This window comes from Dioscorea cayenensis, chromosome 11, assembly GCF_009730915.1.
Source record: "Dioscorea cayenensis subsp. rotundata cultivar TDr96_F1 chromosome 11, TDr96_F1_v2_PseudoChromosome.rev07_lg8_w22 25.fasta, whole genome shotgun sequence".
In the NCBI taxonomy this organism is placed as follows: domain Eukaryota; kingdom Viridiplantae; phylum Streptophyta; class Magnoliopsida; order Dioscoreales; family Dioscoreaceae; genus Dioscorea; species Dioscorea cayenensis.
The window spans coordinates 22,563,529-22,580,725 of NC_052481.1; the positions used below are offsets into that span (position 1 = coordinate 22,563,529).

Sequence of the window (17,197 nt, forward strand, 5' to 3'; positions counted from 1 at the left end):
TCTTTAAGTTATTTATGGTACAATCCAGAGAATAAAGTTAAAGTAACTCTGTCTTATCAAACTTCTTAATTACTTTATACTAATAAAGCCAGAGTGAAATCAAGTAAACCTTGTGTGCATCTAATTATTATATATTTTTAGCGGCTGTTAACAATGTTGAATCCTTTCACATGAGACACTACAATATGAACTTTTCCATCTCTCTCTCTTATTTTTTTACTAATATATGGTCTTCTCCTGATCACTAAATACAAAGCTAATAATTTTTCTTTTATTAAAAGAAAGGACTAAAGATAGAATTCTCAGTTGATATCCTCTATTCTTTGATTGATTAATAATAAATAATAAAAAAAAGTGGAACTACCATTATAGATAAATCCAATGACACAAAACTCAAGGCAAGGAGGAATCTTGAAAGATGGTGAGCTTATATCTGTGTTGACTGTTTTCTGAAGGAGAAGTGCTTTATTTTTTTTAGAGTAGCTTGCTTTTGGAAAAGACACAGAAAGCCAAGCATGATGTCCCAAGCGCTGATATCTCATGGCCTTTAAATCACCAGATGATTGTCCCCAGTGTGGGGTGCATATGTAAAAGACTTGCATGATTGAAGACATCATGGACCTTCCTCAGATTTATTGTCATTTCTTCTTGCTATGTTTTAATTAAATTACATTCATGTTTTCATTTATATATATATATATAGTATCTAATTGCTTGTTATTTGAATTTCATTTAATTACTCAATATACATGTATATCTGAACCACATTATATTGATTCTGCAAATGCAGCCATTATCAACTCTTTTTGAAGTCCTTAAGAACCGAAGCAACCACGATGATGATGATCACAAGCAAAATCAGTATAGAGAAGCACATCCATTTTCGAGAATTTCTCTGTAATTTCTTAACCTGCTTGAGATTCACATTTCCTCTCTGAACATGTTCAGCTGCATTGGTCACCTGAAATGAAATCAATTAGATGAAAAATGTTCAGCAGGAACCATTTGTTACTGTTGAGTAACTTTGAATGTGAATCAATTTAATTCAACCTGAGTTTCAATGTCATTCAACATGTCCCCCTGTGCATCAACCATTATTGTCATATCTAGGAACATCTGCAGAAATTTTAAGGTTCAATCATAAGAAGATTTTTAATGATTGTCTTCATATATATGCAACAAACCTGCTGTAAATCAAGAAGCCTTTTCTCTAGTTCAAGGAAGGCATCACGTCTCTCTTGAATCTCGGCCAATGTATCCATTATCTACATTGTATGTAAATAATGAGAAAGTCATCTGATTTATTAGTAAAAAGCTTATATCTCTAACTTTTAAGGCAGTAAATGTGTCACTAGCTACCTGAACGCGACCATGGCCTTCTATCGCTGCCACAAAGATCTGCTCACTGTTTCCGGTTTGTATCAAGTGATCTATAGTCTGCATTGGAACAATTTGACTTGCAGATGCTATTTAATGTTCGGAATAACAACACAAGGAATATAAAAGAGTGTAAACAATTGGTAATTGTAAGCACCTCTTCATCTGGCCGAGTTCCTGTCACTGCAAAAATAATGAGAAAACAATCATCACTGGAAATTATTTGATATTGCAAATTAACTGTGTGGTGTGTAATTTAAATGTTCAGACACCTGTGAAAATTCTCCGTTCAACTACCTCACGGTATTCATCCTGAATTTCTTGCCTCAGAACCTATATACATATATATATATATATATATATATCAACATGTGCAAAGATAAAAACCATCAATCATGAAGGGTGAAAACTAACTCTTAATTAGTAAAATTGATTGATCAAATGGAGCACCTGGAACTGTGTCATTCGCTCTTTCAATTTCTTCTTCAGAGATCTGTAAATATGCTTGTTGAAAAGCTGAAGTAACTAAGACTAATTTTTCTGGCAAACAAATGTACATGAGATTGAATAGAACTTACTTACACAGTCATTGCTGTTCTAGACCGATCGACGCCTGTACCTTTCTCACATCCTTGCTTCTGTCTGTTAGCTACATTCTGGGAGAAATGAAGCACTTCATAAATGATGATTAGCATTTCAAAATATAATTCCAATATTTTTCTTTTCTCTCTCTCTCTCTCTGATATTCTTACATCTCTGTCAAGTTCTTCAAGACTTGTCTTAATTTTCAATGCTATCTGTTTAACTGCTTCAATATCTTTCTCCATCTGTTCCTTGAATGCTACAAAACAATACAAAAACTTTTCTGAATGTTAAGAAAGAAACTGCATTGCTAAGAAATTCAATTCAAACACTGCACCTTTCATGGTTGATGCCTTTGTTGCACTTTGAGCTTCCTCATTTGTAGCCTAACAAGAGAAGTTTCATATAAATACACACACAAAACATTTCATACAATATCTGAATTCTATTGCAGTCTCTTCATACCTGGAGTTTATTGAAAAGGACTGTGATGTTCTCCATTTGTTTCTCTATCTTCCCTACCTGACATAAAATATAATAAAATAAATTAAAATAAAATTCAGATAAGTATTGCTACCTTTCATAACAAGGATCAAAGCAAGAAAATCAAGATTTGTTTCAGAAACTTTTGAATTTATAAGCAATAGTAGAAAATTTTGGGAAGAAAAGAAACCTTTTCAAAGAATCCCTTCATCCCCCTATCATTAGAATCATTTAAATTTGCTGTTTCAACATGATTCTCTCCAGGATACCGACCTCTGATCCTTTCAAATGACTCCTGAAACCAAAAATAAAAAAATAACTCATCAAGATTTTGGAAACTGAAATTGAATCTCAAATTAAATCAAATAGCCAAATGTTAATGGAAAATCAGCTAAGTAATTGCCATGAAACAAAACATGAAAAAGAGATTACTATTACCGTCATGAGATTGTTCATTGTGAATGAGGATTGAGCACCCAGTTCAAGGGAAGAGTTATGAGATTAAGGAGGTGAAAAATGGGCTCCCTTTTGGGATTATTTTGGAAGGAGATGAAAAAGAAGATGTTTTCTGTTTTTAGGTTATTTCGCGGCATAACAGAGCAACTGATCTGGCTCTCCCGCCAAAATTAACACTTCCAACGGTCATAAACCAGTTTCCCCAAATTACCCACATCTCTGCCTCAAAATTACCACTATGCTCCTCAATCATGCGTTCTCAAAAAAAAAATATTTTTTTTTTAAACAATTTGTTTTAAAAAAAAATTGATAAACAGAGAATTTACTGAAAAATACACTAATCGGGTTTGACTATTGATCTATAAAAAAATAAGCCACAAATATAAAGCTCTCAAAAATCCCCATCAATGACAACACAGCGTATTAAACATCATGCGCACTTTCTAAATCCACCAAAAAAAATTATTTTTATGTAGTTGTCTATATATATATATGTATATTGTTAAAATTAAAGCTAAATGGGCACAGTTGATTTTGGAAATTTAATTCTACACATTTGAAATAGCACCAATCTTTAGAAAGGATATATATATGTTTAATTTTAATAATAATTAATTTAAGAGAAAAAACAATTACCATTAAAATTTGAATGATTTCGCTCCAGTAAAATATATATATATATATAAAATACTAATTAAAAGGTCCAAAATCTCATGGATACCATTATCCATGTTGTCTTTTCAAGTGATTAATACCTGCATCATGGTTGGGTAGAATTCTTCCTACAAATTAATTCCAACAGTATTTTTGATATATATATATATATATATATGATTAAGCATAAACAAAGTCAAAGAAATTCTTTAGGGGCCACAATGACATATATATAGTTTCATGTTCAAGTCTCCTCCCATATATATACATGGGCATCAAAAGGCATCATCAACAAGGTGTCTCCACGCCTTGTGACTTCCTCCATTATGTGAGTGCCATATCTCTGTCTTTGCTATAATACTAGCATTAATATTATTAATATTTGTTTATATATATGTTGATCCACTAGAGAGAGTCCTACAGGCCTAGTGGCCATGGCCTTGTCTCTTTGCACTTTCATCATACTTCCCACTCAAAGTTCCAGTTGTTTCATGCATCAAGTACTCATGGTGTGGATAAAACCAGTAGCCTATGAATTCATTGCTTATTGCATTCCAAGATAAAGAAATTCCCAACCTTTTGTTTTTTTTTCACTTCTTACTTGAGGACATTTGCCATTCCATCACTTGTAGAATCTACCTTTTTTTTACTTCAGTACTGTTATTTATTGTTTACTTACTCCATGATTGTTTTAAATGCATGAATATTATTTATTTTCCCTTTTTAATTTCTCTTCCAAATCCTTAGGAGAAAACATGTCTTCTTCTCTTCCTCAATAAATAAGCAAATAAATAAATAAAAGTCAGAAAGAATGAAAAGAAAGAACCATAATTTGGTAATGTCATCATCCCATATGAGCAGTGAAACTTGTTATTGGGATGATGATTGAAACAAGGCCAAACATTTGAGCAATGTTCATCTTTCTCCACTTACTTACCTACCTTGCAAGAGTGCTCATATCTGATTTGAGTATCATCATGTTTTTTTTTTCTGCCATAATTGGAAATTAAAGATTGGCCAATTTATATATATATATATATATATTGTGTTTTTAATATAAATGGTTTATCTATTTTTTCAAATATATATATATTTTGTACATGAATTGATGTTCATAAATCTTTGACTACATTTACTTGTGGTTTCTTTTTCTTTTTTTCAAGATCTTATATATACATATATATAGATTGACTTGTTTGGCTCTTCAAACTTTAAAGAGACATGAAAGAGTATATATATGTGATCATATATGACAATAACATGTTGATCAGATATGCCACTAATTAATTAGATACATGATTATTCATATTCACCAGAACACTACTGATGATGTTTAGAACTTGCAAAGAGATTAAAAAGATAATAATGTTTCAGTTTTAAGGGAATGCTGAATTAACCAACCCACTTCCAATATCCAAAAACATAACTGGCTTTTTTAATTAAAGATAAGATTGTATGATCAAACAAGTAAAATATATAAACAAGCAAACAATTAAGTAATGAAATTGTTTGCTTGCTCACAACCCACCCAAAAATTCTTCAAAAATCAAGGCTTTTTAAGCTATGATAATGGAGGGTGAGCTGAAAAGATAGGTTATGTCAGCAATGTGATTGATCAAAAAGAAAGATGGAAATTTAAATCATAGTGGAGCATGCATGGTCCACTGGAGAAAAGCAATAATAATAGCCAATCTAAAGAATGAATTAGAGGAATCAAAAGATTACTTAAACTGTTGCCAAAAAGCACTATTGACCTCTTCATTTGAAGTGAAGGTGGGCATTCATAAAGAAGCAATAAGTCTTTAGCATTGATAAGATTTTGGAAGATCTCAACAACATTCCCATAAACATTAAAAACATGATATCTTTTATCTCCAGAATAACCTTTAATGTATTTATTTTGTTTTTTTATTGTGGCTGTAATTCTCTATTTTGATTTTTGTCCCCTCTGTGTTCTTGCTTTTACTGGTGCAAATGTTTATCAACTTTTATGAGATTTTATCAAATTAATGAATACAATGTATGCCTTTTTCTTTTTGATAAATCTCAATTATATATATCTTAGTGATTATATATATATATATATATATTTATTGAAAAGGTGGATAAACCACTTCAATTAAAAAGAAAACACAGTACAAAACCACATAGGAGTTACAAAACACACTCACACCACAAGAAGTGACACAAGTGACCAAACACCCTCCCTAGGTGCACAGCGCACCCACCCCCGCTCAGAAGAAATACTAACCCGTGTTACCGTCGAGTGCCTCCTCGGCCGTTGATTCCACCCTTTCCATCCTATTCATCTGGCTCCTCAGTCCAATGAAGTTCAGGTTGCGCCGAACTGTAGTCATCGTATCTTCCAGTTTCGCCTGCTCCTTATCTACAAGAGCATCAAACCACGAAAGGAGCATGCGATTAATTTTAAGGGTAATGTAGTGTGCTGGAAGAAATTTATCATTAAACATTCTATCATTTCGGGCAAGCCAAATGTTCCAGATTAACGCCTTCTTAGTGATTATATGATCCTTTATTGTTGAAAAAAAATATTAAAAAAAAAACTTCTAATTAGATAGAAGTCACGGAATCTCTAAGCAAGCAATGTCTTGATCGCCTTTACACAACTTAATTATGATATATTTACATGACCTGTATATCTTTATTTTACTATTATTATTATGGATATTTGTTTTTTTAGCTAAAAAATAAAGTATATATATTTTTTATTTTCTTTCTTAATTATAATTATTTGTTGATTTTTTACTAGTACTTTTTATTTATACGTGTTGTGATTTTTTTTTATTTTAACTTTAAATTTTAAAAAATAAAGACAAAAACATAATAACAACTATATGTTACACATGCCGGTGAACTCAACAAGTGAACAAAATAAAAATAAATAAAATATTAGACTAAATAGCAACCAAGTATGAATTTAATTTTCACTGTATATAGAACCAACAAAAATAAAAATTAATAGTCAACTATACATACTTATAGAACCAATGTTGTTCAAGCAATCAGAATCTCTAAGTATTTGCAACTCCGAATAAAGTTAAAAAAAAAAAAAAACTCTAGTTGGAGGACTAGGCTAAAAATGGATGATCTATTCTAAATGCATAATTAGTAGTTTTTGTATACTAATATTTTACTTAATTATATTTCAGCATTTTTTTTACTAAAATGGATTATGTAACTTTCTGGTATACTTAATTGATCTTATTCATTTTGGTTTCTCTTTGTTTTATATACATTCTTTAATCTCCTTTCATTCTCATCAAATTGTGGTCTATTTATTTTTTATAAAAAAGTAATTGCATATAAAATATATATATATATATGTTGATCGTTGAGGCCGAGGAAATTTGCAGACTCTTCTTGCAAACAACGTAGAAAACTTGACAAGTTGTTCATAATATCACATGCAACATGCATGAGGGCTATTCCTCTTTACACAACATTAATTGATTACATATGTACATAGATATATACATAATATAATATAAGTGTGTTGGTTCCGTTTGTCATTTTCTCTTGAGAAATATATATTTATATATATATATATAATTAAAAAATGGAAAGTAAGTTGACTAGCTGAATTCTCAGTGGACCAGACGCATATCATATCAAACTTTATTAACTAATTAGTCAATTTTCATCAAGTCCGTGCTTATATGATAATAATGAATGAAGTCGCATTTAAATGATCCAAAATGAAATTAATAATTCTTTCTCATCCTCATTGCTGAAAGGGTGGTCAATGATTGGTTTTCACAATATACACTTGTTCTCTAACTAGCTAAGAAACACACGAAATTTATATGATTGCTGTCTTAAATATAAAGTATTATATTTATATAACTCACATTAATATCAACAGTAGTTTTATGTATAAAGATGTAGATAGAATAATTCAAGCAAAAGATTTTGGGTATTACTTCAAAATAATTTTTTTTTTAAAAGATGGATAAATCACATAATATTAGAAAGCAAAGAGCACCAGTCTAGATAGCACTAAATGTGGTATAAACATAAAAAAAAACAACAACAACCAACAAGATGAAAAAACACATCCAAAAAGAAGCTAGCACAACCAAACTGAGGCCAACGCCCCACCAAACAACAAAGACTCAATGACTAGCGAGCTCCAGAGTCTTGATCCTCTTCGGTAGTCAAATTGTCACCGAAATCTTGTATGCGTGTGCCCAAAAACTCCAAATTTCGCCTGACAGTGGAAAGGCCATCCTCAAGCTTCTCCCTAGATCCCTTTTCCCCTGGCCGTCACTCTTCTCCCTAGATCCCTCTTCAAAATAATTTTCAAAAAAAATCAATGAAAAAGTGTTGTTTTTTTATTTCAAGAAAAGACTGTATAGTTATTTTCAGTTGATATTTTTTATATACGTATTCACTCTAATAAAAGACTATGTAATTGAAATTAATTAACTCTGCTTTAGGAAACCTCATCCATGAATACTTCTATAAAAAAAATGGAGAAATTACAATTTAAAAAAAAAAAAAAGTACAAAACAACATAAAACATTATGTTAAATTGACGAAACAAAAAATCTATTAAAAGTGAAAAGAAAATCCATAAATACAAATTTTAGTAAATATCAAGACCCATTTGCATGGTACAGTATTTTTGTTGGAACAGTGAGTTGTGGTCTTTGGTCAGTGTTTCGCTATGTGTGTTTTTGACCTTGTTGCTTGTGGGCCGTTTGTTTTTGTTTCCACTTCTAGTGAAATCTTTGTAGTTGTCTGTGTTTTTGTTTGACCTTTTGGTCTGACTGTGGGTGTTTCTCTTTTTTTTCTAATGCATGTGGTTTATCCACTTTTTTTTTAAAAAAAAAAACCCATTTACATGGTAGTTTAAATTTAAATATTTACTATAAATAAAAAATTAGACTAATAAAAATATATAAAATCAATTTTAAAGACTCACAGTAAAGTATAAAAATTATTTTATTTTTTTTATGTGAAAAAACTTTTTTTTTTGGTCACAAAAGCGACTGCCGCCCGAGGGTGTCAAGGGACAAATTACAAAGAAAAATTTAAACTATTTATCTCAAATAAAACTAAGATAAAAAAAAAAATCTCCCCATCATTTATGTTATTTATTGTGTTATTTCATATGATTCACTTTCACTTTTATCGTCATTTTTTATTCAAGCACAAGTGATATGCTTTCACTAAATTAATTAACTCAATTATCACTAAGTCGATGATATATTTTTCAACTAGGTCTTCACAATTGTCATTGCTTACAATATTACTCAGATATTGGGATTGTCTTTATATCTGTTTTTTTTATTTTTCTTTGATAAATCTGATGTTTTCCTTATCTGAATTATGCATTATGTTTTCAAGTTTCCTCCTCAATCTTAATATTATACATTGTTAGTTCTGATGAGTGTATTGCGGGTAAAAATTTATTTAATTTCTCATGCAAATACTCACACAATTACACACAACACAAAAAAAAGGAGGCGCATAAAATTAATAACTCAGTTTGGCACAACAGCCTATGTCAGAGGGGCCAAGTCCAGAAATAATAATCCACTAAAATAAAGAGAAAAAAATGAGTACAACTCTCACACCCATCCTTACAAAGATAAACAAAAACTTTTTTTTCTAAATTACTCAATGTCCACTCTTTTTTACCCAGACACTTGGATCTCTTCCATGGCTCATCCTAAATCTCATAGCAGAGTTTATTATATAGACATCTCCACATCCCAAATATAGCACTTCTCTCTTTTAGAATCTCCACGTACGGTTTCTAATTTGAACACCTTTTACATTTAGACGTTGCAACTCATGTTGTAACTAAGCTTGTAACGCGGCTCACCTGTTGATCTTGACTAAGTCACAGTTTTCGTTGCAAGGCAACCTGCAAAATGCCTCCAGTTTCTCCTGACTGTGTCAAAATATGAGTCGATGTAGTCGAATCCTCCCAATCTCGGCCTACCAACAACTAGCTCGCCTCATCACATTCTTATTAGTAGCACTCTCACAAAAATTGCATCCACATATAGTGTATTTATCATACCAAAGATAGTTTTCAAAATAATTAATAGTCTAGATATATATGGTCATTCCTTGTATTTCAAGACAAATTCTCCAAATTAATAATCTTAATTGCTAAAAATAATTATTCCAAAGATAGCTCTTGCTTTTGGGATGATACATCTCCGTTGCCATGCATGTCATCTTGTCTTGTCATCGTACTTTGCCACGTCACCATTAATATATATATATATATATAAAACAATAAACACTAATAAAATTCACAAGGAAGCTGTAATTATTATAATATTAATGATAGTAATTAGGGTTACCCTATTTATTGGAAGAGGTGGGGGCGGGCCAAAACCTAGTGCCAATTGTAATGCGATCGAGCTCTCCTTCTCTCATAATAGTACTCCATCACTATATATATATATATATATGTATGTATGTAAACCTAGCTCCTTCTCAACACCTCAACCCATCTCTTTCTCTCTGAATCCCTTGAAGAGATGGTGAAGTTCTCTAGGGAGCTTGAAGGCCAACTCATCCCTGAGTGGAAGGATAAATTCGTTAACTACCGCCAACTCAAGAAACTCGTAAAGAAGATCAAGCTCTCAGCTCTCCAATCCCCTGCGACGCCATCATCAGATGGCCACTCATTCATGGGCTTCTTCTCCTTCCGATTACTCGGTCCCTGCTTCCGCCCATCTAACCACCCAACTGCCCAGGTTCGTATTATCTATACTACTCTATTACTGAGGTGCCGTACAATTTTTTCTCCAAAAATATATATATATATATATTATATTGATTTAATTATTATTCTGTTTAATTAAAGGAAGACGAGGAGAGCCTTGCAGAGATAGAGCTCGTTCATTCAGGTCAAAATGAGGTAATACACTGAATAATTAATTATTATTTTTTGTTTAAAATAATTCCATCGTAAAATAGAAAAATAACAATAATTTGAAATTATATGTATATATATATATATATTTATTTATTTAAAAAAAAGGTGAAAAAATTCTTTGAGAGATTGGAAGAGGAGAGGGAGAAGGTGAATAATTTTTACATAACAAAAGAAGCCGAGTTCTGCGAGCGAGGAGAGATCCTAAACAAGCAACTCGAGATCCTCCTCGATCTCAAGAGAGTTCTCCATGAACACACTCGCCGGCGCCGGAGCAGCCGTTCATTCGACGGAGTTAGCTTCTCCAGGCTCACCCCATCATCCTCTTTCTCTGGTGAGTCCCGCGCTCGTTTTTCAGTATCTATAATATTGTTTGATAATCGCCCAGATCTGATGATTGTGATTCACTTGGCCGGATTGTAGAAAGCGCGGCGGAGAGTGAGACTCCGGCGGAGGAGGATGGGTCACCGGTGGGAGACGAGATGGTGGCGGTGCTGGAGAAGAATGGAGTCAGCTTCATCGGGGCTCCAAGGGCAAAGACGAAGAAAGGTGGGAAACCAAGGGCGGCGTCGATGAGGATTGACATTCCGGCGACGACTCCCGGCCGGACGATCTCAGCCGTCACCTCGATGATCTGGGAGGATCTAATCAACGGACAAAAAAAGGAAGGAAGTTGCGGCGATTATATCAGCCGCAAAAAGATCCAGTGCGCCGAGAAGATGATCAGAGGAGCATTCGTAGAGCTCCACAAAGGCCTAGGGCTACTCAAAACCTACAGGTTAGTGCTGCTTGTCCTTGAGGAAAAGGACCAAAGTAGCCCTTTTACTTTGTTGGTATCCGGGGGGTAGGACTGTCATTACACCCTAGCTTGAGGACCTCAACGTAAAAGGCATGATGGTTTGCATGGAATGATTGACCGTTTATGGTCTTGTTGAATTCTTTTCATGGATGACATGCAGGTCCTTAAACATGGTGGCTTTCAGGAAGATTGTGAAGAAGTTTGACAAGGTATATATATATATATATATATATGTTTGTCCTTTTACCAAATTATTATATATATTAATTACAAAAAAATAATATGGAAATAAAATAGAATTTATTGGATTGAGTTTAATTTATATATATGGATTTTTTTTTCTGTTAATAATTAATTAAGAAGGAGTTATATATGACCATGAAAATTAATAGCATCAATACTGCATGATGTCTGAATCAAATTAAGCCTATCATTTCTGGTCCATTAATTGAAAGGTAATGAAAATTGGGTATAACCAGAGTTTGGCACGTAGTGGATATATCTCTAAAAATGGGAAGTATGATCAAACACATTATCTTCTTGGTTTTATGAGCAAATAATTAATACAACTGAGAGAGACTGATCAAACGAGATGTAGATGATCCCCATGTCAACTTAATTAATCATATGCTTACATATATAGATTGATAAATATTTCACATTGATTATAACATAAAATTGTTGATCAGGATATATTTGAATATATTTACACTCACACACACACACATAAGAAATATATAGTTATGATATTTGATTATCTAGCGTTTGTTTATTTCTGGGTTTATATATATGGTTTCTCTTTGGTGAAGGTCTCAAACCAACAGGCTTCACAGAGATACTTAGAGACGGTGAAAGGGTCACACTTTATCATCTCCGACAAGGTATGAGTAGGCACGTTAACGTTTGCTTCTTGCGTTCAATTTACTTGTAAGAGTCTTTTGTGAGAACGACCTAGATATTTTATCATAGTTTAAAGTAAAGGTAAAGGTTGCCTGTTTTGAATGTGATGCCATGCATGATTTATGATTATGAAACTAGCTCATGGGCAACGAACGGTCAGGATTAAAATAGAATGATGGCCTTTTGTTATGCTGCGTTTGGACAGAGTCCTTTTTCACTGTTGCCCCTGCAGGTTCTCTGTGATATATGTTTGTTAAACAAGGAATAATGGAATATCCTAGAGGTATCACACCAAAAATCAAAATAAAGACCAAAAGATAAAGAAGGTCCCTTTGCAATTGATATCAGTATATTTGAAGGAATCATATCAGGAAAAAGTGTGAGCAAAATGTCCTTTTAAGTAGGAAGGTGTCATGCTCTAAACTTAGTACTTTTAAAACTAATAGTGGAGTCTTGTACTACGTGCAAAATGAACTCTAATAGCTAAATAGTAATGTCACCTAGAATTTGAAGCTTTTTGAAGAGGTAGAGATTACTACGGAAATGCTACACACGCAAAAGACATCTTTAGTTGGACAATGATCTTTGCCTTCATAAGTTACAGGTTCCATCTAAAATAGAAAATGACGGCCATGGCATACTCAACTTTCCTCACACTTTAAAATAGATTGATAAAATTAGTGTATAATTAAGAGCATTAAACACATAATTGGAATGGCTTTTGAAACAGGCTGTTAGATTAGAAGACGAAGTGGAGTCCATCTTTATAAAACACTTCGCCAACAATGACAGGAAGAAGGCCATGAAGTTTCTTAAGCCTCAGCAGCGCAAAAACTCTCACACCATCACCTTTTTCGTAGGTATATATACTTATTTTATTCCAGTACAAAATAACTACTTGTACAAATTTCAATTATTATTATTATTAGAATTTTTTTTTTAAACTAAGTGATTTATCCATTTTTTTTAAAAAAACTCATGATATATGTATGAATAGTCCACCTTTAAACGTGACTCTTTCATTTGTTTTTCCAATATGCCATTATTTTATCATTGTTGTCCTGATTCATGAATATGTTCTTTATTAAAAGTGCATAAGCATCTAAACTTGTTAAAAAAAGGTCTGATTCATGAATATATGATAATGAAAAATACAGGCAATATTAATTAACATTGCTCTTTAAGAAGCACAAGTTTTTATCTTCTACATCCAGCTGTATACCATATATTAAACCATTACTTTTAGCATACTAGCATTTTAAGTTTTTAACCATAGTAAATATTCTTATTTTCTTGAAATTTAAGCATATATTGATAATAAGACCATACTAAGAAACCAACCAAAACACACAGACAAGTTCTAGTTCTGCTCATGCATGAGTGTTGGAAGTGATAGCATCTCAATCCAAGATTGACAAAAGTTATTGCCAGTGCTAGTTTTCCTATCACATCCATTCACTGTAGAACCATTGACTTCTTCCGATCATGATGTGGGAGACTAAGAGTTGACTCCACACCACTACCAAATGGAGAATGTCTCATCCAGGGAACCCAGTAATTGAAATCAATCCATCATTATGATTTGGTATTCTGTGGATGTTGAACACTGCCATGATTCCATCAGTCCCAGTAATCAACTGTGTCTTTGGAGTTGGAAAACCCACAAGGAACATAAGTGGACCGTCTCTTCCACTTCCAGCCAATTGATTGACCATTTTGATCTTTCCAACAAACTGTACACTAATGGCTTGTAGGGACCACAAATTAATGCTAATATATAATATTCGTGTTAATGACGGAGACATCATGTGCATCCGTCATCCAATATTTTGCCCCTACTTTTTAGGCCACTTCGGTCTGCTTTGAAGGTGATCCAGCCAATCATTTGTAACCAACCATAGAATACATTAACACAATTTTTTTTTTTGGAGAAAAAAAATATATTTGTGGTTAATTATGACATTGTGCTAGTACAAGCTTACTACCTGTGGAAGAATGTTATATTTTTTCACTGATTTTTTTCCCTCTGTTTTCAGGGCTGTTCACAGGGAGTTTTGTGACTTTATTCAGCGTGTACGCCATCTTGGCTCACTTGTCTGGCATCTTCTCCTCAACTGAATCTAGTTACTTGCGAACTGTCTACCCTGTTTTCAGGTAATACGTTAGGCCCCACCACACAATTCACTAATTCATATGCAGCATCATCTTCCATAAGACTTCATCAGCTTGCACACTTGATAAAAACACTAATATATACCAATGTGCACCTTAACCATTAAATGTTTAGTGCTATTCAAAGTAATGGTGAGATTATTTTATTCGCCCATGGTGATTAATTTAGGATAATTATAGTTCTGTTCTTGTAATTCATTGTCATTCTTCCACTATCATCATCATTAACATTCAGTGTCCACTAGCAGAGAGCACTTAATTAGTGCAGAAATAACCTCTTATTTTATTGACAAGAATTCTAGAAGTTCAGTTGATGCTTTCCTGCTTGCAATGCTTGCTTTAGTCATTCCTAATACATGCACCTACCTAATCATCCTGAACTCCATTCTTCCATTACTGAACTGGAGTTTATTAAAGGTCATCACCCTGTTCTGGCACTATACCTTATGTTAAGAAAATCTTTAAAATAATATAATAAATACAAAGATGGAGATGTTAGCCAAGGTGAGCAGAAGTGGAGGTTGATAGTAATGGATGATATGTCTTGCTATTTGCAGCATGTTTGCACTACTTAGTCTGCATATATTTTTATATGGATGCAACCTATCCATGTGGAGAAGCAGCAGAATAAACCACAACTTCATATTTGAGTTCAACCCCAACACAGCCTTGAAACATAGGGATGCCTTCCTCATCTGTACTTGCTTCATGACCATGGTGGTTGCTGCTATGGTCATACATCTTCTGCTGAGGTCCACTGGCGTCTTCCCACCCCATGTTGATGCCATTCCTGGCATCCTACTACTGGTGAAACATTCTGCTAATTAACCCTGTTTCTCCATGGCTTTGATATTATATTTTATTTAAAGGCCTTGATAACCTGGCCTATTTGGTTTTTGTTTCAGCTGTTTACAGGAATACTCATCTGCCCATTTAACATTTGCTACCGCTCAACTCGCTACAGTTTTCTGCGGGTGATGCGCAACATTGCATGCTCACCACTTTACAGTGTAAAACATCTCTTGCTAATAAAACTTCTCGGCAAATTTTACAAGTATAAGTATAATTTCTTCCTTAATTTCTATTTCTCATCATTATGAATTTTTTTTAAAGAATATATATGCTTAACATAGATAGAGATTGCATTCATACTGGAGTTCAATTCCCTGCTTAATTATGTCCTTGTGCATCACTTTCTGTGCTCCAGGTGTTGATGGTAGATTTCTTCATGGCAGACCAATTAACAAGCCAGGTAATCTCTCAACTGACCTAGCTAACCTAATATTGAAACTAGCAAGCAACTTCAAACTGTTAACCTGAATATATTTATATATATATATATATATATACATATGATTCAGATCCCACTGCTGAGGCACTTGGAATTCACAACATGCTATTTCATGGCTGAGGGCTTAAAGACCCACAATTATGACACATGTACAAGGAGTCAGCAATACAAACTTGTGGCCTACATCATCTCCTTCCTTCCGTACTACTGGCGAGCTATGCAGGTAAATTCTTAATTAATGGTTACAAGGCATGATGATATTCACTTGGTTATGGTACAAATACATAAAATAATTAATGGTGTACGTTCAACGTGGGAATGCCCACTTAGTTGGAATATAATTATACAGGACACAAATCTAACATAAAAACTAATATAATATAATACAAACACATAAAATTAACATTCTTATTTATTAAAAAAAATTATCCTTAATTGTACATATCTAACAAAAGCAAATAATTCAACCATTGGACCACTTTGGGAACTGACGTTATATATATCTGAATAGTGTGCTAGGAGGTACATAGAGGAAGGGTATGACATGAACCATCTGGCAAACGCCGGCAAGTACATGTCAGCCATGCTGGCAGCTGCCATAAGGTGGAAATATGCAGCTGCTCCCACTCCATCTCTACTGGCCACTGTAATAATCTCATCATCAATGGCCACTGTGTACCAGTTGTACTGGGACTTCGTCAAGGACTGGGGCCTTTTCAAGCTCACCTCCAAAAACTTTTTACTTAGAGATGAGCTCATCCTGCAGAACAAGTCCATCTACTATGTTTCTATGGTAATTAAACTGATACCATTACTATTTATATATAATAATAAACCCATATGCAATATATATGCCTCTAATTATTTAAAGAATGGTTGCAGATGTTCAACTTTGTCCTTAGGCTTGCATGGGTTGAAAGTGTGTTGAAACTCAACCTGGGACCAGTTGAGAATCGGATGGTTGATTTTCTGTTAGCTTCTCTTGAGGTTATTCGCCGTGGTCACTGGAATTTCTACAGGTATGACAGGTGTCAAAAGCTCAGTAATTAAATAAATGAACCCCTCTCAATAAAATCATACTGCATGTGATTTATATATCTGCATATGTTTATGAAGGTTGGAGAATGAACACCTGAATAATGTGGGCAAGTTTAGAGCAGTTAAGACAGTCCCACTTCCATTTCGTGAGATTGAATCAGATGGATGAAATTTGTTTTAGCTGAAGGGTAGGTGGTGTTTATAATTTAAGGCTAGCTTCAAACTGGGATCATTGAAGTTCTTCATGGATATATAGATTGATTGAATGTGCCAGAGTTGAAGCTAATACTAATAAGAAAGAAAGCGCTGAAGGAGAGCTGGGATTGAATGAATGGAGCGAGTGTAATTTAAATAACATCAGGTTCACAACCCAAGGTTAATCTGCAATTGAAATTGTAATTTTGATGAAATCCAATAGCTGTTGGATGGACTCCTTTTTTAAGACATTAATTGCTATGGACTGTGGACCCTTTGCTTAACAAAGAACATATACTATAATTCTAATAATGATTAATTAACAGCAAAT

At 33.3% G+C, this 17,197-nt stretch overlaps 2 protein-coding genes across 2 annotated transcripts; one reads left to right on the plus strand and one right to left on the minus strand.

Moving 5' to 3' along the window:
* Nucleotides 1–796: 796 nt before the first annotated feature.
* LOC120271802 (syntaxin-132-like) lies at nucleotides 797–2,977 on the minus strand. Its single transcript, XM_039278473.1, has 13 exons — nucleotides 2,881–2,977; nucleotides 2,633–2,737; nucleotides 2,425–2,481; nucleotides 2,297–2,345; nucleotides 2,130–2,218; nucleotides 1,960–2,033; nucleotides 1,828–1,870; nucleotides 1,650–1,710; nucleotides 1,535–1,560; nucleotides 1,360–1,437; nucleotides 1,185–1,265; nucleotides 1,051–1,116; nucleotides 797–961 (listed from the first exon to the last, which is right to left on the minus strand). The coding sequence occupies exons 1-13, from the start codon at nucleotides 2,896–2,898 to the stop codon at nucleotides 797–799; spliced, it is 912 nt and encodes a 303-aa protein (XP_039134407.1). The 5' UTR covers nucleotides 2,899–2,977.
* Nucleotides 2,978–9,955: 6,978 nt separating this feature from the next.
* Nucleotides 9,956–17,127, plus strand: LOC120272071 (phosphate transporter PHO1-2-like). The gene is made up of 15 exons (XM_039278810.1): nucleotides 9,956–10,292; nucleotides 10,403–10,456; nucleotides 10,580–10,805; nucleotides 10,895–11,249; nucleotides 11,431–11,479; nucleotides 12,080–12,151; nucleotides 12,901–13,030; nucleotides 14,207–14,324; nucleotides 14,900–15,149; nucleotides 15,248–15,352; nucleotides 15,550–15,594; nucleotides 15,704–15,856; nucleotides 16,145–16,426; nucleotides 16,516–16,652; nucleotides 16,750–17,127. Exons 1-15 carry the CDS (start codon nucleotides 10,074–10,076, stop codon nucleotides 16,838–16,840), a joined length of 2,286 nt encoding a protein of 761 aa, XP_039134744.1. The 5' UTR covers nucleotides 9,956–10,073; the 3' UTR covers nucleotides 16,841–17,127.
* Nucleotides 17,128–17,197: the final 70 nt, after the last annotated feature.

What these genes read in the sequence shown, in the direction of transcription:
- LOC120271802 (XM_039278473.1), bottom strand. An exon ending in TGAAGGGATTCTTTGAAAAG is followed by an intron (nt 2,482 to 2,632) that starts GTTTCTTTTCTT and finishes ATTTTATGTCAG; the next exon opens with GTAGGGAAGATAGAGAAACA. An exon ending in GAACTCGGCCAGATGAAGAG is followed by an intron (nt 1,438 to 1,534) that starts GTGCTTACAATT and finishes GTTCCAATGCAG; the next exon opens with ACTATAGATCACTTGATACA.
- LOC120272071 (XM_039278810.1), top strand. Translation starts at nt 10,074, where the DNA reads ATGGTGAAGTTCTCTAGGGAGCTTGAAGGCCAACTCATCCCTGAGTGG. An exon ending in TTCCTGGCATCCTACTACTG is followed by an intron (nt 15,150 to 15,247) that starts GTGAAACATTCT and finishes TTTTTGTTTCAG; the next exon opens with CTGTTTACAGGAATACTCAT. An exon ending in GGTCACTGGAATTTCTACAG is followed by an intron (nt 16,653 to 16,749) that starts GTATGACAGGTG and finishes ATGTTTATGAAG; the next exon opens with GTTGGAGAATGAACACCTGA.